Below are 23,683 nucleotides of genomic sequence, written 5' to 3' on the forward strand. Positions count from 1 at the left end.
GGAGAGAGAGAGAGACAGAGAGGAGGGGGAGAGAGAGAGAGACAGAGAGGAGGGGGAGAGAGAGAGAGACAGAGAGGAGGGGGAGAGAGAGAGAGGGAGAGACAGAGGGGGGGAGAGGGAGAGGGGAAGAGAGAGAGGAGGGAAGGGACAGAAAGAAAGAGAGAGAGGGGTTGGCTCTGTAGCAAAGCAGAGCTGACTGCTTTGTCTGAAGTCTCTGCACTGTGCAGTCTCCCAAGGGCCTTGGATCTGGTATCGAGTGTTTGGACAACAAGGACAAGGCCCAGCTAGGGAGTTCCCCAGGAGGGGGCCTGCTAATGAGTTAATAAGCTCTCTTGGAAAACATTTTAGAAATGCTTCTTTTCAAAAGAGAGTCTGCCTATGCTCCAAGTGACCCAACTGGCCCTAATACGAGGACCCAACCAAGGCGTTGGACCTGGGGGGGTACCTCCCAGCTAGCTCCCAGAGGAGTCCTACAAATCAGAGCACCCGGGAAAGTTCTTTATTTGGGAATCCTTCCTTATAGAATGAAAATCTCTCAGCAGCCTTTCTTCCTCCAAGTCTGGGCATGCCTGTCACACGTCTCTCTCCAGCCTGCCCGGCTAACTCATCTCCACAGGACTTGCTCCCCCTCCTCAGAGAAGCCTCCACTCTAGGCCCCGGATGCTGACTGCGCCAGGCCCTGGGCCTACTCCTCCCCTGGAAGTAGCCTCCCATCCCTCTGACAGCCGGGTCACAGCTCTTTACTCTGCACCTCCGCCAACCATTTTTCCATTGTCTCCATTGTCTCGAGGCTCAGCAGGCCTCCCTCTACCCTGTGGCCAACCCTCCTATACTGGGTTGTTTTTTTTCAGGCTTCCTTCCCCCATTAGAACAAAGTTCCTTGAGGGCGGGGCCTGCCTCTTTGTATTTGTGTTTCCAGCACTTAGCACACAGGAAACATTAATAAATGCTTCCCAACTTGACTTGACTGACTGCTTTTCTTCTTCCCTGCTGTCCTCAGTGCCCGGCAGACCACTCACTAATGTTCCATCATTCCTTTGGGGCAATCTTCACCAAGACCCCTTCCCTTGCCATTTCAGGACTCATAGTCTTGAGTGTTTGTATTGGGTCCCTTCCAAGTTCTTTCCTTTCCTCAAATGCAAAGACCCCCCCCTTCAGCACCAGACCCTTTAGGGACCCCACCAGCCCCTCAAGCTGCACCTCATCCTTCTAGGTCCGAGGCCTGGAAGCCTACTTGTGAGACCCTCCCCTCCAGGCCTACTTCTCCCCTTCCCTCACTCCTAAGGAACCATCATAAGTTCTCATCACACACCCAGTTCTATCTGACAAAATCTAAGGCCTGCTTTTGGAGACCCAACTCAAAAGCTGACTCCTCTAAGTAAGACATTTCCCAGATCCTTCTAGTTTAAAGTTAAAAAAACAAAACCCACTATTTTATTCACCACTTACATAGAAAGACTTTCTCAGTTAAATGTTATTAAAACCATCTATATGAAACTTTATTAAAAAAAAAATAAAAAGTCAGTTTCAGTGATCTGAAGTAGTGGAACTATTTGAGTTTGGTAGCTGCATCTTTTCCCTTGAATACTGGCACATTTTCTAGTTAATTCTCAGGGTAGCAAGATCCAAGTTGGATACCTTCATATACACACATAAATTCATATTATAAGTATTTAATAAGTGATTTTGGAAGGGATAAAAATGTAACTCCAAAGAGGTTAAACACACAGGATGAGGAACATACAATTTGCAATCCTCCCAGTTTAAAAATAATCATTCCTGGGACCTTTCTTGAATATAATCCAATGCGTGAACATTAAAATGTGAACAAGCATAAAGATCCTAACCGTTTGGGGCAACAAAGTGTAGGGGCAAACACAGCTGTGCACCTCTCCCAAAGGACGTGAGGGGCTCACCTTATGTAAAGAACTAATGTTAAATATTCATAGTGAAAACTGGAAAAGGAGGTAAGATGGTCATGGATCAACAATGAATGGCAACAGATGCAAACCTGGGAGGCACATTAGTACCCTTAAGGTACAAGAGCAAAAGGAAGGCCGCCAGGATGCTGACTAAATTCTCTACCTAGGAAATATGATCAAATGAACAATAGGCACTGAGAATTAGGCAGTGGGGGGAGAGGAAATCTTTATAACATGGAGGAAAATGTCATTATTAATTCAGAATTTTAAGTAATAACAAAGGTCAAATTAACTTCCAAATGCTTTAAGAAGCCAAAAAGTATACCACATTTGATAAAGATCTACCCTCCCCAAATGGTGAAAATAAAATTTGGATACTTTGTGGAAAGCTCCAGGTATCTGAATAACAGCTTGGATGGAACATCTTAGTGAGATGAAGTTTAACAAGGTATAATTGTACAAATACAACAACAAGAACAAATTTAAAAGACAGATAAATTGGGAATTTGTAGTCATTTGGTTGTTTTACAGCCATGTCTGACTCTTCAACACCTCGATTTGGGGTTTTTTTGGGCAGATATTGGGGTGGTTTGCCATTTCCTTCTCCAGCTCATTTGACAGATGAAGAAACTGAGACAAACTAGGTGAAGTGACTTGCTCAGGGTTACAAAGCTAGTTAAGTGTCTGAGGCTGTATTGGAACTCAGATCTTCCTGACTTAAGGCTCTGAGGCTGTATCCAAATATGGGGAATAAACGGAGTAAACAAACCCCCAAATTCAGTGTGACATAGGAAACAGCAAACACGTTTTCATCATTGCAGGTCCGGAGCTCCTTGTTACTTTTGTTAAGATTCAGGCTTTTTTTCAAAAGGACATTTATCAATAGGCTGGTGGTGATAAAATCAGTTTAAATCATGAAGTAAGTTTAAAGAAAGGCCAACCGTGTTATTTCTTGAGCCTCTGTCTCAGCTTTCACTAATAGGCCCTGACTGGATTTCTTTCAGAAATGGTCTGAAATACATTAAAACACACCTTCTTGCACGCTTTTCTTGCTTACCTGCAGGGATTATCCCAATTCTTAGATTGCATTGGACTAATGATGCTTTGGGATCATTCTGATCTATGCCATAATCCCTCTGGGTTCTCCCAATAAGGCCATGCAACACCTCACTGAACATGCCGTCTCCACCAACACAGATGATTCTGGAAGAAAGAAGAGAATAAAGAAGAACTCAAAGCAATCTGCCTGAAGGAAGCACGGGCTCAAAAACATCCGATAATCCTCAAGCAGAGTTTTGACTGGGTCCTGTTCAAACTCCCGAGACTGACATTCCACCAGCTGGCCCTGACTTCACAGCCAGGCTGGCCCAACTGTCCCCCTCCCTGGGCCAAGAATGCACATGGCCCTCCTCCCTCTCCTGTCGCTGACATTCCTGCCTATTAGGAAGCTGCCAGGCTGCCTTGACCCTGCCCGGCCGAGCTCCTGGAGGAGGCTGGATGCCCACACTGCTCCCTTTCACATATTTAGAGGCAGAAGAGTCCCCCACTAAGGCCATTTAGGCCAATGGCCTCACAGAACAGCTAAAGAAACTGAGGGCCACCTTGGGACTAAGAAGCAGAGGCAGGATCGAACCCAGGCCCCTGGGCTGAGTTGTGTCCCACAAATACCGTGGCAAGAAAGAAGGGGTGAGGACAGCACACCAATCTGGGAAGAGACCATCCCCATCACTTACAACATGGAGGAAGGCTATGGGGATTTCAGAGGAGAAACTCTCAGGACTTGAAGTAGGCAGCAGGGCTCTGGGGAGGTTCAAAGCCTGCCGTTCCCCCCATTCCACTGCTGCCTTAAGAAAGGAGTCACAAAGTCAAACAGACGAGCAAAACACATGGGTGATGCCATGTTTCTTGGATACACTTTTAAAATGATCTTACTTACCCGTCATATTTCTCAATATTAATTTCGAATAGACTGTCCTTGGCATGGTTAGCATGTTCAGTGACTGTGGAGAACAAGCACATAATATCTATATTTAAATTCTCATGAGAAATAATCATCCGTAAAATGCCATGTTATGGTATCTAAATAAAAACAAGAAAACGAGTCTTAAGAACGTGGCTACACATTCCAACGCCAAATAAGTGGTGTCTCTGGCAGTATTCACGGTAAGAAAGGTTGATTCTTGGGGGCAGCTGGGTGGCTCAGTGGATTGAGAGCCAGGCCTAGAGACGGGAGGTCCTGGGTTCAAATGTGTCCTCAGACACTTCCCAGATGTGTGACCCTGGGCAAGTCACTTGACCCCCATTGCCTACCCTTACCTCTCTTCTGCCTTGGAGCCAATACACAGTATTAACTCTAAGATGGAAGGTAAGGGTTTAAAAAAAAAAAAAAAAAAAGGTTGATTCTTTAGGACTTGGCTTAGGAAAACTTAAAATGAACCAGAATCCACAGAGTGCCCTCCGCTCCTTAAAAAGACCACAGCTGAAGCACTGGAAGAAGGCAGAGACGCCGTGTGAGGGGCAGGAACCTCCCCTTCAGCGCTGCCCTCTTCCCCGACACGAAGCCCACGTGCTGCATCGGGCACTGTGTGGCAGTCAGGGGAGCCCCGGAAGCACCCAGGACTCCGCAGCCCCAAGCAGCGAGCAATGCCTGGGCTCTCCCTAGTTAAAGAGGATTTCTAGAAGGCCTCTGGTCAAGCAGCTAACACAGCGATGGGATGACAGACCCAGGTCTTGGGATAGCCCATCCAGCACTTTTTCCTAAACCCTTAATCAGAAATCCATTTTAGAATCAATACTAAGTATCGGTTCCAAGGCAGAAGAGTGGTAAGGACTAGGTGACTTATAGCTAGCAAGTGTTTGCGGTCATATTTGAACCCAGGACTCCAGTCTTCAAGCCTGGCACTCCATCCACTAGACAATCTAGCTTGTCTCTTGACAATATTACACAGAAGGTGATGTTGAAAAGAGGCAGGACAGCAGTCCTCTATCTTTCCATTTCCAATCAAGGACAGAAAGACCTACTGTGCACACTGGGCCATGCGGATGGACGGACAACTTAAATACCTAGAAGTGAACAGGAGGAAGGTACAGGTGGGGTTGCTCTGTGAAGTTAAACAAGGCTCTTAGTGGACTGGCACGACTCTCTCTAAGATAAAAGGCTTATCTCGTGATAGCATACCTCGGTCACCAATGAGATGTCATCCAAGGCGGGTGGGAGCAGCCTACAAAAACTTACAGATGAAGAAGTGAAAGGGAGAAGCCAGAGAAAAGCTGTTATCAGGCCATGTGGCCAGAAAGGGCGCTGGGCAGCCACAGAGCGCTGATGGGGAGGTCTCCAGGCACCCTAAACACCTAGTGGGAGCTCCTGGCACACGGCAAGGACGGGCACCAAACAAACCCTGGCCAGAAGGTGTGGGCAGCTGAGGGCCAACACAGCTAGAGTAAAGACCCAAGTGCTGGGACTGCCGATGCACTGAGGGAAAGGGTTCATGTGGTGGGAAGCACTAAGAGCTGGTTATTCCAAAGGCTGGGGCTTCCCAATGGCCGCCTAGAACAAAGGCAGTGATTTTGCTCAAGTCATTCCAGCCTTTTCCTCTATGCGCTTCCTCCTCTAAAGAAATTAGTGTTTCTGTTTTGGACATGTTGGACCAAGGGAATGCCGTCGGATCTCTATTTCAGCAGAACACTGGCCAGGTTTCACATTCTGCTTGGAGGAGACAGACAAGTGTGGGCTGGGTGGCCACAGGATGAGATGGCCTTGGAACTAATGGACTGCCTGGACGTTGTGCACTCAGAACGAAGTCTAGTGAGCTGTTCTTCCCCTTGAGCTGTTCCACCTTTGGGTCAGTGGCCTGGATGTGAATGGACAGCTGGAAGGCTCATCCAATCTGCAGATGATACGGACACTGGGGAGCATTAAAGTCCCTTTATGGTGTGCCTCCAACTTCATGCCACCCTCCTCCCCTTTGGGTGCTCTGCCTTCCGGGCTAACTGCTGTGCTTGCTGTTCCCTGCCCTCGGCCCTTCGGCTCAGGCCCTCCTATACTGGGCTCTCCTCTTCCAGGGAGCTCGCACTGGTCTATCCCCTAGCAGGAGGCGTCTGACTGTCTCCAGCACCCACGATGCTGCCTCGCTCATACTAGGCCCTCCATAAACAGTGACTGGATGGAATGGAGAGCTAACGCTTTAATAATGGAGGTGAGATCTGAAAAGCTCTCCAAAAGGCTAACTAGAGAGAAGATTGAAGGGTGAAAGTCAAGCTAAAAACATCCACTCCACAAGTATTGGGGGGGGGGGGCTAGACCAGAGGACCCAGGAAAGCCCAGGGCACCCTCAGCAGGACAATACGTGGCCATAAAGGCCAATGCTATTCTCAGCACAGTGTCCAGAAGGAACGAAGGAATAGCTGCTGCGCCATATTCAGCTCCAGCCAAGCCAAACTGAAGCTCCTGTGATCAGTTCTATGGACCCAGACAACATGGAGCTTTTTCCAAGTAATAAGATAAAGGGGAAGGCAAAGCCCAGGAGCTGAGGCACAGCTGGTGAGCTGAAAGAACTCTGAAACTTCAGGGTGGGGGGGGCCTCATGTGAGCTCCATATGGACTTCCAGGGATGGAAGGGCTGCCCCAAGGGACGGGGATGCATTCTTTGGCTTGGCCTCACAGGAAAGAAGATGACAGAGGGGGAAAGTGGCAGAGGCTGTTGTGGGAGCCAGACGCTGCCCATCCCCAGAAGTCCTTCATTAGAGGGTGAGTGCTCACTTTTTCCCTTCCAGGGGGTGCTGGGGTGGTGCTGCTGCTGGGGGGCTGTCTCTTGAGCCAGTACAACCTGAGCCAAGATTGCCTCTGAGGGTCCCTCCAGCTTTTATATCCCTTCATCCACAGGCCCAGAGCCTTTCACCTTGTTTGTAGTCATAGAATGGCAAGCAATTAAACTTCTATTCTATTCTTAGTCTTTCCAGTGCTTAGTGGAGTGCCCGGGCACACAGAGCCTACATTTCTCTAGCACACTGTGGGGCTGCCAAATGCCTCCTAAGAATTCTCTCATTTGTATCTTAGAACAGCCCTTGGAGAAGGCCTTATTCTACCAAAGAACATGCCCAGGGAGTCACCCGGGAATCGGGGGCTCAGGGAAGATCCCGAGTCAGGGTTCCTTGACTCGAGGGCTCTAATGGCCCCAGGGCACCCTGACACACCAAAAGGTCATCTATAAACAAACATTTACACTGACAATGTGCTTTGCTGAACTCATTAAAAGAAAAAGGGATCAGCCTTACCAATGACTTCCGTGGTGATAGATGCTAGATTAAACAGTGGGACGATTTTCTGTTCATAGACTCGTTTGGCTTGTCTTTTTCCTCCAAAGGGATTAATATAAACAAGTAAGTGTTTTGGTCTACAGGCTACAGGAAGAAAAGGAGATCTCAATCAGAGCAGGCCAACCACGAGGCAAATGCAGATAAGAGAGGCACTCAAAAACAAACATGACCATGGTTTCGGAACTGGGACGGTGCTTATCTTTGTCACATCTCCTTCATGGGAGTTCCCTCCTGCTAAAGAGGCATGACGACCAGCCACCTTTCTGGGTCAAAATCTGATCCGAGGAATGGAACCAACGGCATTTTTCAAAAGTGTCTCAGGCTCTATTGATTGTGACCTGAATATAATGGAATATCGCTGGGTTGGAAGAAATGAGTGCTCTGATAAGGTGTACAAACCAAGGCAGAACAGGATGGCGATCTGGAGAGGGGCTCCGGGAACTGCCCTTGTCTGTCCTCCCCAGAGCTACTCAACGGATGTCCCTCAAGCATGTATCCATAGTCAACCACTGGCTTCAAAAGGCTGAGGCTGGCCTTTACACAGGTGCCTCCTCTATGCCTTTGCTTTGACGGGCCTCCTGCCTAGACTGCCTTCACTCCTCACCTCTGCCTTTAGAATTTCTCACTTCCTTCCTCAAGTGTCTATACAAGTCCCTTCCAATGAAGCCCATTTTCATGCTCCCAACTGTTGCTTCTCCAAGGTCCTCATCTTCCCCCAAAGGACCTCATAGCCATTGTCTAAATGTTTTGTTTTATGATACATGTATAACCTAGTGGAAATGCTCGTCAGCTCAGGGAGCGGGGACGGAAGAGGGGTGGGAAAGATCATAAATCATGTAACCACGGAAAAATATTCTAAATAAGTAAATTAATAAAAAATAATAAAGATAAAAACAAATATTTTTTATTGGGGAAGATGAGCCAAGATGGTGGAGTGGGAAGAAGGAGTCTAGTTTAGCCTCCCCCCCCCCACCCAAGACACTCCAATAAAAGACCTAAGAAGAGCAGAGTCCAAATGGGATTGGGAAATCCAAGGAGAAATCACAGTGGATTTCTAGCCTAGGATCACTAATTCAATCCATAGGCAAATGACCAGGGCAGAACTGCTCTCATCCTCCCACTGGTGAATGCCCTCCAGAGACCTCTCAGTGTCTGGGGCTTTCTCAGCCTGGGACATCCCATCACTCCCATCTGCCGAGTCATCCCAAGGGACGGCGTCTAGGTTGGCCGTGACTCCTCTCAGCTGTGTCTCTGACCCCTCCAGCCTTTGGCACTATGGCCGCACACTATAGCTGCCCCTCACCCTTTCTACCTCCTTGAGGGAAGAGACTTTCTTTTCCTCTGTATTTATATGCCCAGTGCTTAGCACAGAGTAATCCGTGACTTGTTACCTGTCTGCCTACTGTGGAACAGGAGTGGGCCCAGGCCTCAAACAGAGCTAGGCCAGGGCAGGCCTGTCTAGAGGGGACCACAGACCCAGCCTCACTTTCCAGAATTCTTTTCTTTTCAAAGTTCAATTCAGTTGCAAACTCTTTCATGAAGCTGTTCTTGCTTTTTCTTTCTTTCTTTTTTTTAAGAACTGATACTAAGTATTGGCTCCCAGGCAGAAGAGCAGTAAAAGCTAGGCAACTGGGGTTGAGAGTAACATAGCTAAGAAGTGTCTAAGGCCACATTTGAACCCAGGACCTCCCATCTCCTGGTCTGGTTCTCTATCCAATGAGCCACCTTGCTGCCCCTCATGAAACCTTTCCCACCTCTAGTTATTAATTCTCTCTCCTTTTGTGTTTTGAATCTCCCTTAATAAAATGTATGTTCTTGGAGGGAAAGGCCTGTTTCTTTTTTGTCTCTGCATTTCATCAAAGTAGGTGCTTAATAATGGTTTACTGAAATGACTGGTGTCCTAACAATAATCCTCATCTTTGCTATCACAGGTGCCTATGATGTCTCTTGCCAAATCCAGGGGCCTTTTCTCCATCTTCATTCCCTTCAACCTCTCTGCAGTCCTGGACTCTCTCTTCTCTCAAGGTTTTCAGGACACCATCTCTCCTGGTTTTCCACCTCCCTCTCTGACCACTCCTTCTCTGTCTCCTTTGCTGGATATTCCTCCAAATCATGCCTTCTAACTGTGGGTATTCCTTAGGGCTCTGCCCTGCATCTTCTTCTCTTCTCTCTCTAGACCGCTTCACTTGGGTATCTCATCAGTTCTCCTGGATTTAATGACCATCTCTATGCAGATGAATCATGGATCTTTATCTCTATCCCTAGTCTGTTTCCTGAACCACAGTCCCATCGCCAACTGCCTCTTGGACATCTTGAATATCCTGTAGGCCTCTTAAACTCAACATAACCAAAACACATTCTCTTAGATTCTCCTAAACTCTCTTCACTCCTCCCTTTCCTATTACCGTTAAGGGCACTCCCATTCTCCCAGGCCTTCAGGCTCACCCCCTAGGAGTCATTTTGGACTCCTTACTCTCTCTCACCCTCCAGATCCAATATGGTGCCAAGGTCATCGACTTCACCTCTGCATCATCTCTTGAATACATGCCCTTCCCTCCCCTGACCCTGTTACACTCTGGCATAGGCCCTCACTATCTCATATCTAGACTATTGCAAATAGCTTCTACTGGTTGGTTTCTCTGGCTCAAATCTTGATCCATTCCAGTCCAACCACCATTCAGTTGTCAAATTAGGCTTTTTTTTATAGTCCAGGACTGGATGCATCACTACTCCTGCCATCTCTTCTCCAATGGTCCCCCCTCCAGTGACTAAATCTAAGTTTAAATCTAAAAACCTCTGTGTGAAGGTTTTATGACATAACCACCCTACCCCTCCTGTCTTCTTACACCTGATCCCTTCCAGGTACTCTGTGACCCGCAACACTGGCCTCTTGACTATTCTTCACACACGCCATGCCATCTTCCAACTCAAAGTCTTTTCCCTGATTGTCTCCCATTCTGGAATCCTAATCAAAAGTCCACCTTCTGCAATACCTTTCCTATCCCCCTTGATGCTAGGGCCGTCCCTCTATGATGACCTCCAACTGATCCCATCCCAGTTTGTTTATACATATTTGTTTGAATGTTGTCTCCTCCATTAAGATTGGGAGCTCCTCAGGCCCAGGGCCTGGGTTTTGGCCTTCTTCTGTGTCTATCCCCAGGGCTTAGCAAAGTGCCAGGAGTAAAAGTGCTGTGCATATGTTGGCTATTTAATAAATGCTTATTCACTTGTTAATTAATTAATTACTATCCAATCCATCCTATCCACCACTGTTAAATTCCTCTTCCGTCATGCACAGGCCTGGTCATCATCGATGGCTCCCTGCCGCCTAAAGAGTAAGTCCTCTGCCTGGCACTGCAAGCCCTCCACAATCTGGAGCTACCCTCATTTACTAATATTGTTTCTTACAACTTCATCTCCATATATATTTTAAAACCTTATCAAACCGTCATCAATTTCCTGAACATACTCTAAAACTCTCCCAACTCCATGCATTTACTCTTATTGTTCCCTATGCCTGGAATGCCCTTCCCTCCAGACTTCACCTTATAAATTCCTATTTCTTCTTCTTTTTTTTAAATCCTTAACTTCTGTGTATTGGCTCCTTGGTGGAAGAGTGGTAAGGGTGGGCCATGGGGGTCAAGTGACTTGCCCAGGGTCACACAGCTGGGAAGTGTCTGAGACCAGATTTGAACCCAGGACCTCCCGTCTCTAGGCCTGACTCTCATTCCACTGAGCTACCCAGCTGCCCCCAATTCCTATTTATTCTTTAAAACTCAGCTCAAATACTACCTCCTCTAGGAAGATCAGAGTGTCCCCCTCAATTCTCAGCGTATTAACCTTCTCCTTGAGACCTTATTTAATAATCTGTCTTGTTACTCTAATGCACTTATCTAATATTAATTATATGTATTACAGCAACTTATACTAGACAGCAATTTCCCTAAGGGAAAGAAATAAGTCTTATCTAAGTTGATCAACTCCCCAAGTAAGTTGTTTATTTAAAAAAAATATTTCTCAAAGAAAGTCCATGAAGTCTTCCATAGCGTCCTAAACAGACAGATCTGGGTCTTCAAGAAATGCTATTAAAGGCAGCTTATGAAAATGAGATGTAAGCATCTCCATGTGTCTCCTCACATCAGTAAACACAGAATGAAGCCCTTCACTCTCTCCAGAAGGTCACGAGTAAATGTTAAATGATTATGGTCAAAGAGTAGAGTAGGGAAATGGGACAAACTTGGGAACAGGTAAAGAGAGAATTAGGTGGGAAAAACCAAGTTTTCTCAATAGAACATCCCAAACAACTTCATTAATAAATATTTGACTATAATCTCCTTGAGGCTGAGATTCAGTAGGAAGAGAAAAAGTCAACCCAAAGAGGCTTTTAAAAGTATTTTTCCAAGGTTACATGATTCATGTGGTCTCCCTCCCCTTTTGACCTCCCCACTCCCAGAGCTGATGAGCAATTCCAACAGATTATACATGTTATCACTCAAAACTTATTTCCATATTATTCAATTTTGTAATAAGAGTAATCTTTTAAAACCAAAACTCCAAATCATATACCCTAATGAGTAAGTGATACGTCATATGTTTTACTTCTGCATTTCTACTCCCACAGTTCTTTCCTTCGCTATGGATAGCATCCTTCCTCCTAAGTCTCTCGAGATGGTCCTGGATTGTTACTCCACTATTAGTAGCAAAGTCTATTATACTCGATTGTTCCCTAATGTTTCAGTCTCTGTGTACAATGTTCTGGTTCTGCTTATTTCACTCCACATCAGTTCATATAGAAATCATCCTTTTCATCATTCCTTACTGCAAAAACTATTGTTATTCCATCACCATCAGACACCACAATTTGTTCAGCCATTCCCCAATCGAGGGACATCCCCTCATTTTCCAGTTTTTTGCCACCACAGAGAGCACATTTATGAATATTTTTGTATAAACTTTTTTATCTCTTTGGGGCACAAACCTAGTAGTGGTATTACTGCACCAAAGGGCAGGCAGGCATTTAAAGCCCTTTGTGCATAATTCCAAACTGCCTTCCAAAGTGGTTGGATCAAGTCACAACTCCACTAGCAATGCATTAGTGTCCCCATTTTGCCAAAGGGGCCTTCTTGATTAAGGCACGATGGGCAAGAAAGATGTCCAAGTGGGATAAGACTGTGAAGTGCGTACACTCTGCTGAACCAAGATGTCAGCGTGTCTAAACAAGTCCCAACCTCATTCATTTTCCTCATTAAACTGTGCACATAATTGGAAAAGAATCTCGAGATCACCTGATGGCCTGGAGAGGGCATCTGTTCTAAAAATGACAGCTGCGGCAACACCCCTGAAAGCCGCACAGACCCCAAGAACAGAACAGAAAGGGACCCAGGCGCCCTTCATGACGGATTCCTCCACAGTGACTTAAAGCAGCAAGGCTGACATCACATCCCCCCTCCCCCCAGCCTCTAGCTAAGGATGGATCGGGGTAGGGGTGGGACAGCATCCCAAAGAAGGATTCCCCGAAGGGCAAACTTACTCAGACTCTTAATCAAGTCTCGGAGTGTCTGGATCCACTGGTTACACAGCACCTCGTCCGTGCACCAAAAGGTCACGTGGCCACAGCGCCAGCGGCAGGTTTTCTGCGCTCTCTTGACATAGTACACTGCAAAAAGAAATACATGCATCAGTCCCAGGGAGGGTGAAATTATGCAAAAGAAAGAGAGGTGGGCAAGAATTTGGCCTGGAATGTTTTAGTAAAAATAACTCAAAAGGGGGCAGCTGGGTGGCTCAGTGGATGGAGAGCCAGGCCTAGAGGTGGAGGTCCTAGTTTGAAATCTGGCCTCAGACATTTCCCAGTTGTGTGACCCTGGGCAAGTCACTTAATCCCCATTGCCTAACCCTTACCACTCTTCTGCTTTAGAACATAGTATTGATTCTGAGACAGAAGGCAAAGATTTAAATAAATAAATAATAACCCCAAAGAAGATCATCTAGGTTCCTTCTTAGCTGTGCGACCCTGGCCAAGTCACTTAACCCAAATTGTCTTGCCCTTACCACTCATCTACCTTGGAACCAATACTTAGTATTGATTATAAGAAAAGGAAAGAATTTTTTAAAAAAAGCATGGTAAGAGTGTAGGGCCTGGAGTCAGGAAGACTAACATAGAAATGTGGCCAGAAATACTTCCTAGCTGTGTGGTCCTGGGCAAGTCACTTAACCCCCAGTTGCCTCGCCCTTACTGTTCTTCTGCTTGGAACCAATACTTAATATCGATTCTAAGATGGAAGGGAAGGCTTTTAAAAAATAACCCACAGGAAACTAAGCAAGTCTGTCCTGGGCCCACCCCACTTCATTTGGACACATCCGAGAGAAGCAGGAGTGACTCCAACATCCTAGGAGCCCAGACCACTGCTGTACATTACCTGTAAAAGCATAAGGCTTGGCCATTTTTTGCCATTTTCCACTTTTATGGTCCTTCTTATCAATTTCTGTTTCTTCTACAGTGATAATCTCAGAAACAGGAACTGAATAGGCCCCTGTAAAAACAGAAAAAGAGTAAGAAAAGTTAACATTAGAAGAGAAGTTAATGAGCATATTCAAAGGAGATACATCCAATGTTCTGCTTTTTATTCATAAAATATCAAAAACATACACCACATTTTAATCTTCATAAAGCTAAATAATATGATGGCCCTCTTATTAGAGGAGAAATAAAATCGCCTGGCTGGGCACAGATGAGCACACACTTCATCCTACATTTTTTTTTAAATTTTTATTTTAAACCCTTAACTTCTGTGTATTGGCTCCAAGGCAGAAGAGTGGTAAGGGTAGGCAATGGGGATCAAGTGACTTGCCCAGGGTCACACAGCTGGGAAGTGTCTGAGGCCAGATTTGAAACTAGGACTTCCCATCTCTAGGCCTGACTCTCAATCCACTGAGCTACCCAGCTGCCCCCATCCTACATTTTCAGTGAGAAAGTTTCCCACACACAGGCAGATTCTGGTCTCAAAGTTAGCACATACATTAGTTACTTGGAAATCAGAACTCAAACCAAAAACAATTATTGGCCTTTTAAAAAAAAATCTATCTCAAAAGCTCTGGGTTCAAAGGGCATAAAGAAAAAGATGTACTTTTGGAGAAGCCTCTGAAGAAGAAGGGGCCATCTGAGAACTTCCCAGAGCTACAGGTCCTGAGGGCAATTTCTTATTACTACTACTACTACCATTTCAACTCTCTTCTTCGATATAGGCATATTCCTACCTGAGTGGAAATACCCAGGAAAAGGTACAAAGACAAGCGGTAGGAAAGGAAGATAGCAGGACCTTTTCCAGTGCTGGGAGATTAAGGAGTACTGGTGGGAAGTGGAATGGCAGGAAAGAGCCAGGTGGGGGTTTTAAATTCCTAACTGGGGCAACTCAGTTAGATTTTCGCTTTACAGAAACTGCCATGCTTTAGTGTTAGAAGAGATCTTCTACCAGATACAAAACCTTTAAATCACCTCTGACCTGGCTTTCTTCCACATGTGCCTACCTCCAACCCATTCATTTGCCAAGCCAACCACATCTTCCCATTCCCACTGCAACCTTTATAACTAAACCCCTCCCTGTTTTGAATTCTACTCAGAGTTCCCTAAACATCTGAAAACCACAGAAATGAAAGTCAAACAGCAAAACTTCCTACAACATCCCCAAGAGGTTGGTGACCACTGAGCTCCTTGGCACTGTGGTACCCAGAAAGAGCACAGGAGGCCTGCCCGGGAGGAGGGCAGCCTTCACCACAGACCTCTCCCTCCTGATCCCCAACAACAGCTTTGGCAAAAAGGGACCGAGAGAAGTCACCCAGCCCAGCCTGCCCGATGGCCGGTGCCCTCCCTGTTTCTTCTGCTCTGAGAGCCAGAGGACCCTGGTTACTCCCCTGACCCGAGCCACCGTGACAAGGGAAAATCCCTCTCCCTACACCTTTGACCCTCCTCGTGTTAGCCCTGCCCAGATCATCCCTACTTACCTGCCTCAGCCTCCTGCTCCAGACCCTTTCAGACTTCTATACCCCTAACTCGCTCCTGATTTATCCCGAATCCCATCCCCTCTTCTTTCCAAAGTGAGGCTGAAGCCTTGTTTGGCTCACTGCTTAGGGCTGAGTGGAGCTGGGGGAGCAGACCAAACCTCTGGTTTGTTCCACCCACACAGTGACAAGTGCATGTAGCTCAAGAGAACCGATGAGACCAGAGGTGTTTTCAATTAAAACAATTTCCTATCTGGCCCGGCAGCTGCTGTCCAGGGGAGGACAGGAAAGGTGGCGAAGGGAAGGGCAACGTCCTTTTTCTGACTCCAAGAAGGCAACCAGCATCTTAGGGATTTCACTGCTTTCATTTTGTCCCCCTCTCCAAAAACAGCAAGTTTTCTGTGCGTCCTGGAGCTGTCGGGCGGAAGGCCTGGCTAGGAAGCCTGTTTCTGACATTTACAGGGTGTTAAAAGCAGGCCAACTATCTCTGTCTCTCAGCCTGATCATCTATCCTTTGAAGATACCACAGAATACTACTGAAGGGAGTGCAAGAACTGATGAACCAAAATTAGAAGGGAAGCAACAAATTGGGAAAAAATCTTTATGATAAAAAACTCTGACAAACGTCTAATTATTCAAATGTATAAGGAGCTACATCAGTTGTACAAAAAACCAAGCCATTCCCCAATTCATAAATGGGAAAGGAACATGAAAGGCAATTTTCAGATAAAGAAAGCAAAACTATCAATAAGCACATGAGAAAGTTTTCTAAATCTCTAATAATTAGAGAAATGCAAATCAAAACAACTCTGAGGTATCACCTCACACCTAGCAGATTGGCTAAAATGAAAGAAGGGGAGAGTAATGAATGTTGGAGGGGATGTGGCAAAATTGGGACATTAATGCATTCTGGTGGAGTTGTGAATTAATCCAACCATTCTGGATGGCAATTTGGATCTATGCCCAAAGGGCTATAAAAGACTATCTACCCTTTGATCCAGCCATACCATTGCTGGGTTTGTACCCCTAAGAGATAATAAGGAAAAAGACTTGTACAAAAATATTTATAGCCATGCTCTTTGTGGTGGTAAAAAATTGGAAAATGAGGGGATGTCCTTCGATTGGGGAATGGCTGAACAAACTGTTGGTAATGGAATACTATTGTGCTCAAAGGAATAATGAACTGGAGGAATTCCATGTGAACTGGAAAGACCTCCAGGAACTGATGCAGAGCGAAAGGAGCAGAACCAGAACATTGTACACAGAGACGGACACGCTGTGGCACAATCGAATGTAATGGACTTCTGTACTAGCAGCAATGCAGGGATCCAGGACAATTCTGAGGGACTCATGAGAAAGATGGTCTCCACATCCAGAAAAAGAACTGTGGGAGCAGAAACCCAGAAGAAAAACAACTGCTTGATCACATGGGTTGATGGGGATATGATTGGGGATGAAGATTCTAAAAGATCACCCTAGTGCAAATATCAATAATATGGAAATAGGTCTTGATCAATGACACATGTAAAACCCAGTGGAATTGCCTGTTGGCTATGGGGGGGGGGGGTAGGGGAAGGGGAGGGAAAGAACATGAATCCTGTAACCATGGGGAAAAAAACCCCTCTAAATTAATTAATTAAATAAAAATTCCCAAGCTCAAATAAACAAACAAATAAATAAATGAGGCTGCCACACTGAGGTTTATGACAAAAGCCAGGCTTCAGTAAAAACAAAATATTATTGCAAAGGCATTTTTCTTGTTGTGGTAAAATAAAAAATACTCATGAGTTAACAAGTCCTGACTTTCTACCTTTAAAAAATAAGAATTGGCGAGCATTTCAAATTTCATAAAGTCTATTCATTGGCAATAAGGGCTAAATTCACAACTGAAATTCAGCCTCTTCTGGAAGGTGCTTAACTCAGCCTTCCTAATTAGCATTACAAGCATCCTTGGATTTAGCAATTGGAACATCCCGAACACTAGAGACTTAGGATTTCCCAGACCCAAAGTCTTCAAGAATCTTCCCTCTTCCTTACTTCAGTATCAAGTCACATAGCCATAAAAGTAGGAGCCTTTTCCTGTAATAAGAATTTAGCCAACCTATGTTAAACTGGACCTTGTATCTTAAATATAACCATGTGTATTGTTTCCCCTGTCTGCCACTGATATCTGCCTGGTGTCAATGTGTGAGGGTTTTTGCTTAATAAAACCCCTCACGCAGGAGTACCAGGGGGCAGCACTTTTCCAACTTCTGGCTCCTCATATTTTCTTCCTTTTTCTGTAATTCCTGCTGCTTCATGTCAGTTGTACCTCCACAGTCAAAGGAACTCTGTCTGGGCCTGATAATGCTGACAGTAGCAGCTGTAAGTAAACAAAAGATTCTCAAAAGAATCTAAACTACCAAAAACCATATAAAGGAATACTCCATGTCACTAATCATAATGGATAAGCCTGAGGTTGTCCAGCAAGTTGGCAAAGTTGGCATAAGATGGGAATAGTCCATGCTGGAGGGGCTGTGGGAAGCTAGGCGCACTAATACACTACTCTTCTTATTCTTTCTTTTTTTTAAATGTTATTTAATTGATTAATTTAGAACATTTCCCCATGGTTACAGGATTCACGTTCTTTCCCTCCCCTCCCACCCTCCTACCATAGCCAATGCACAATTTACTGGGTTTTACATGTGTCATTGATCAAGACCTATTTCCATATTATTGATATTTGCACTAGGGTGATCGTTTTTCCTCTTCTTTTTAAAAAAAAAAACTCTTGTTATAAAGGATGGTTCTCTGGGGAGAAGAGGATTCAAGGGGAAATTTGGAAAATGAAAAACCAAAAGATATCAACAAAATGTGTTCTCTTTTGAAAATCCAATCCCAGAGTGTTTTTGCTTCTCAAAGGTATCTATAGCTTGTTAAACAGAGAAATCCTTTTTTTTTTTTTTAATGTTCTGGAAACTCTGTATGTTTAATTTTTTTAAAATGTAAATTCTTATAATCCACAAACACTTATTAAGCATGTACTCTAATTATACAGAACTCTAACCAAGGATCCCATGATCAAGAAGTTGATATGAAATGACTCTTTAATTGTAAAATGTGTCAAGAAACCCAACAACAGAAAATGAAGAATTTCCTCACCTTCCCCAACTACCCCCCAACTCAATTTCATTGTTAAATACAATGAAAGAATCAGTTTGTTTTCAACTTGGGCAACTTGATGGTACTTGAGACTTAAGAGTGAGGAAGGCCTAAGCTCAAATTCTGTCTCCTCTTTACTAGCTGTTGAAAGGAAAAAAATTTTTTATTGCTTTTATATTATTGATCACATATAATATTTAGGCAAATAACTGCAACTATCATTTTTAGAAAAAGTCAGACATTAAACTAGCTATGTATAAGATATCAATTTTAATAACAGAATATTAACTGTAGTATTAGAAAGGATAAAGGCACATTAGAATATTATAGCAACATATATTAAGAGCATTTGTTGGAGGAATGAAAACTTCAGGTCTGTGTAGTTACCTAGGGAAGCTGAAACCCATGCAGGAGGAGCTGGGTTTACTGGGAATGGTGAGTATACAGCTGGCCTGATGAGATCATATCCAGGTGCTATTTGATCCTTTGAAGATTCAGGCCAACTACAGGCTCCCCAGAATATTATGGCCAAGAGAGGTTACTTTGACCTAAGTAGTATGATAAATTCTGGAGGATTAATCAAATTTTTTAATCTTAATCTTAATTTTCAAAGAATTTTAAGACTTCCTATCAAATGTTTCAAACCTCTGTTACCGAACACCACAGCATGGTGTACCTCATGAATGACTTATGCTAATTCGCTGTCAAAAAGCTTTAAAACACACAGCTGAAGACCAAAAGGGGTGTCTTTGCCCCAGGCTGGGGGTGGTGAGACTCTAGCTTTAGTGTGCCACAATTAAAGTTTGGACCTTCGCCTCAGAATGATGGCCCGGACAGAGATTTCTTTATTTCTCACGCTATGACCCTGAGCTCCCTCAGTCTGTTCCCTCCTCTGTAAATGGGCTACTAGTACCTCCAGCACATGCTTGCAAGGAAAGCCCATGGAGGTAACACTCTGCCAGGCACTTGGCAAACCTTGACGTGACAAGCAAGCGCTAGCCGTTGGCGAGCTGGGAAAACCCCACCAACTCCATGAGGCCTTTGGCATCATCTTAATAAATGACCATCAGGCTGACGAGAAGGGATTAATGAGGTGCCATGGCTTCCCCCATGACAACTCTAGGCTAGTTCTCTGGGAGAAGCCCAGAGAGCAAAAAAATATTTTTAAGGACCCAAAAGAAAAAGGAAAAATTCAGTGCTGGTAACTGACAAACCTGTCCCCAAAGGGTGAGGACAGGCCTTGGAACAAGGGCTCTGCCGAGGGGCAGAAAGGGGCCCGCTGCTCGCTCTCCCATCACTGTGTGAGATGCTCCCTGCGGTCATCGGGTCAAGTGGCTCTGAGCAGGCTTCTCTGGATCCCACATAGTGGTCATTTCTTACAATCCAGGGCAGTTCCACCAGGCTAGGGATCTCCCGTGTGTGTGTTCTCCTCTGCCCCTCTTCACTGAACCTTCAGTCTCTTTCTGCTTCTGTTTATATTACCTGAACCAGCACAGAGCCTGGGACTGTGTAAATAGAATTAGCTGGATCCCATTAATAGTCAAAAATCTACTCAACCCAGGCCTGGTAATGACGTCACTCTCACCTCCCTTAGTGGGGAGGGGAGACGAGTTACCCACAAGTGACAATAAGTAACAAATCAAGAACAGGGGACGGCCCTTTGGGCAGTCCAAATCAATGTAGAAACTGCCATTTGTCCATTTGAATTAGAGGTGGACCACAGAAAGTGATGAAAGACACGATCTCTTTAAGTAAGTGAGTGAACTTCCTGTGGGGGCAGTTGCCATCTCGAACTGGAAGAAGAAGCATCTCCTGAGACCACAGAACGCTTACACTCTGTATTGTCACGTGGGTAAGTTAGGCTGGCTTCCTTGGTCTAGCTGGGCCAATTCTAACCTCTGCCTATCTGGCTGTTGGGCCTTGTGGCTTACAGCTTCATTTATTTAGCCTTTTAACCTTCTCCCTCCCTGGACTAGCCTCTACTTTTCTCTTTATTCCTACTTTTACCTACTGATTGTAAATAAACTCTTCAACCCGATGCTGACTTGGGTCTGATTTGATTACGGAATCAACCTAAATTGTTGATTCCTGGCGGCCACATATTTTAATATATATCTATAAATACCTAAATTTTCCCTCTTACAGGACAGAGGAAGAGTTTAACGAATGTTTGCTGACCAACAGACAAAAAGAGCTGCTAGAAATGTGCTGTCAAACTTAAAAAGGAATCAGCTTAGAGAACTCATCTTCCTAGTGGCCTTGGAAGAGTCATTCTGCCCTGTTTACAAGTCAGGTCCAAGGCAGGTTATCCTTCAGCTTCCCTTCTAGCTTGGGAAGCACAGTTTGGGCAGGGAGGGGAAAAATCATTTACAAAGAAAAAGGTTAAGGGAAGCACCCCACAAACCAGCCTCCATCCTTTTGACTCCCCTAGAATCCTCAGAGGTAGTGAGGAGATTAACCTAGACCTGTGATGGCAAACTGATGGCACGCAGAGACCTCTCCGTGGCATGCGCGGCCCCTGGTCCCACCCCAAATGCAGGGGTAGCTGGGCCACATAGTTGGGGGGTGGGGCATGGCACATAGTGGGGGGGGGAGGTAGTGGGGGGCTTGGCTTGGGATCCCTAAAAAGCTCCAAAACGTTTGCCTTCACCGTCCTACGCTTACAGTCAGAAGTATCCGAGTTCAAATCCAACATTTACTGAGTTGTGTGTGTGTGTCCCCGGGCAAGTCACCTAAGTTCTGTCTGTCTCCATTTCCTCATCTGTATAATGAGGATAATATTAGCACGTTACTTGAAGTGTTGTGAGATCAAATGAGTTAATATGTAGTAGAAGCAGCAGCAGTAATAATAGCATTATATAGGACTTACTAAAAGCCAAGCAGTATGTTAATACTTTGTAATTATTATCTCATTTAACCCTCACAACAACCCTAATACTATTATCTCCATTTTATAGATGAGGAAACTGAGGCAAACAAAAGTTAAGTGAGCTGTCCAGGGTTATACTGCCTGTGTCTGAGGCTGAATTTGAACTCAGGTCTTCCTGGCTCCAGCATTCTATCCACCTAGCTGCCCTACGTGTACATGTAAAATACTTTACTATAGAATGCTATTGTATTACTGGGTCTTTCCTATGCTAGCTACAAAAATTGGATCTGGCTCTATTTTAAATGTTGTACAGCATGCCAGCAATTAAGGAAAATTTATCCTGGACTAGGGAGAAGGCCACAGTTTTGATACTAATTCAAAAGAAATGAGTCAAGTGTGCTGAGGGCTGCAAACCTCTAAATGAGTATATGACCCAGGAAGGATCTAACTAGGTTAAAAAAGAGATCATGGCTGAGGATGAGGATATCTTCCTTGCCTTGGGCTCTCTCCCAGGGTAATGCTCCAGGCAAATTCCTTGCAGATAGTAGTTAAATGAAGAGACCCACTAAGGCAGAGTGTCGGCTGTTCAGTTCTAGAACAAAACAGCAGCCCTCTGAGTGGATCCTCCTTTTTAAGCCTCACCTTCTTAGATAGTGAGTGCTGGCGAACCTATGGCCCACGTGTCAGGGTGTGCTGAGGGGGCTGCTCCCTCCCCTTCTCCATGTGCTGGAGGCCCTTTCTCTCATCACCCACCCCTCTGCCCAATGGCAGCACTTCCTCTGTCCCCTGTCAGGGGTAAGGCAGGGGGACTCACATGTGGCCGTTTGGGCACTCAGGCTCTAAAAGGCTCGCCATCACTGGGCTAGGCAATGGGGGGTAAATGACTAGCCCAGGGTCAAATAGCCAGGAAGAGTCTGAGACGGACCTTGAACTGGGTCTTCCTGGCTCTCTAAGTGCTGAGTCACACAGCAGCCATCTATTATCAGCTGCTGGCCTATTATATTATTGCAAGAATCAGCTGCAATTGGCTTGAGAAGTAAACAAGACCAAGAGTCCAAAACTGCACCTCTCTGAAGCATGTTTACTTATGCCTTCTGGATCCCTTGGGCAGGCCCTGAGGCCATGGCGCTGGGCCCCAATGAGCAGGATCCAGTTCCCCAAGCAGGAGGCTGTTGGAGCGAGCCTTTGGTGCAAATTTATGTGGGGCTCCCCACCCCCTGCCCCAATGTCCCATCCAGGGGGCCAGTCACGGGCCAAGTACCCCAATCTGTAACCCACTTGGCTCCATTCAAATCAGCAGCCAGTCAGAGGCAGCTGTCTTCACAGCCAGGGAGGCTTCACAGCCAAGTCTGTGGCCTTTCTCAGGCCTCCTCCTCCTCGATCTCTGCTACATTTTACACGGTCCACCACCCTCCGCTCCTGGACGCTGTCTCCTCACAGGGTTCTTGGGATCCAAACCATTCCTAGTTCTCCTGTCAGATAACTTTTTCTCCAATCTTTGCTGGCTCTTCAACACATGTCCTAATTAATAGCCTCTGCTCCCATGAGTTTAATTATCATCTCAATAATAGCCAATATTTTGTTTGTTGTTCAGTCGTGTCTGACTCTTTGGGACCCTTTGGACCACAGCAAGCCATTCTGATGTCACATCCTTTAACAATTTAATAGTGTCTCTGGGGTTTTCTTGGAAAAGATCCAGGAGCAGCTTTCCATTACCTTCTCTGGGGGATCCGCTTGGGTCAGGACCCTCCACCAAGACCTGTACATCTTGGGTAACCCTGCACAGCACAGCTTATAGTTTCACTAAGCTACACAGCTAATAGTTACAAACCACTTATAGGATTTCCCATAAATTATCTCATTTGTTCTTCACGATAAACAAGCGAGTGGGTACAATTACTAAGCCCCCTTCATACATGAGAAAACTAAGTCAGAAACTGGCTAAATGACTTGGCCAGGGCAATACAGCTTATAAGAGACTGAGGCATCGAAACTCTTCTGGTTTCCAGGCCCAGCACTACATTCCCCTAAGCCACCCAGCTGCCATTATGTAGATGACTCCTATGTCTACTTATCCAGTGCCAAGGTCTACCCTGAACTTCAATCCCATAGTACCAACTGCCTCTTGGACGTCTTATTGCCATCATGTCCAGGGCAGCACTCCCCACTTCTCCATTACAATTTCTGTCTAGGTTGTTACTATTCTCACAGGTTCAAAACCTCAAGGCTATCTTCAATCTTAACTCCCCTCAACCCACATCTTTTCACCCAAAAGGCATCATCCAGGGGAATAACACCTCTGAAGAGACACGTCCCCACTTTCGCCATCCTCAATACCATCAAAGAACAGAGCGGGCAAGCCAGTCAGCCTGGCCTGACCCACAAGACCTCTTCAAGATGTTTCTGCCAACGCTTCACAGATAGCCAAGAATATCAGATG

At 45.4% G+C, this 23,683-nt stretch overlaps 1 protein-coding gene across 1 annotated transcript in view; it reads right to left on the bottom strand.

The window, feature by feature from the left end:
- Positions 1–23,683, bottom strand: part of CERK (ceramide kinase) — a 58,689-nt gene that overhangs the window by 19,641 nt on the left and 15,365 nt on the right. Inside the window, exons 2-6 of the mRNA XM_044679283.1 lie at positions 13,655–13,768; positions 12,769–12,894; positions 7,197–7,322; positions 3,859–3,922; positions 2,980–3,125 (exon numbers count right to left, since the gene is read on the bottom strand). Of these exons, the coding sequence (XP_044535218.1) occupies positions 2,980–3,125; positions 3,859–3,922; positions 7,197–7,322; positions 12,769–12,894; positions 13,655–13,768 (576 nt within the window). The remainder of the gene's footprint in view (positions 1–2,979; positions 3,126–3,858; positions 3,923–7,196; positions 7,323–12,768; positions 12,895–13,654; positions 13,769–23,683) is intronic.

This window comes from Gracilinanus agilis, chromosome 5 (assembly GCF_016433145.1).
Source record: "Gracilinanus agilis isolate LMUSP501 chromosome 5, AgileGrace, whole genome shotgun sequence".
Lineage (NCBI taxonomy): Eukaryota > Metazoa > Chordata > Mammalia > Didelphimorphia > Didelphidae > Gracilinanus > Gracilinanus agilis.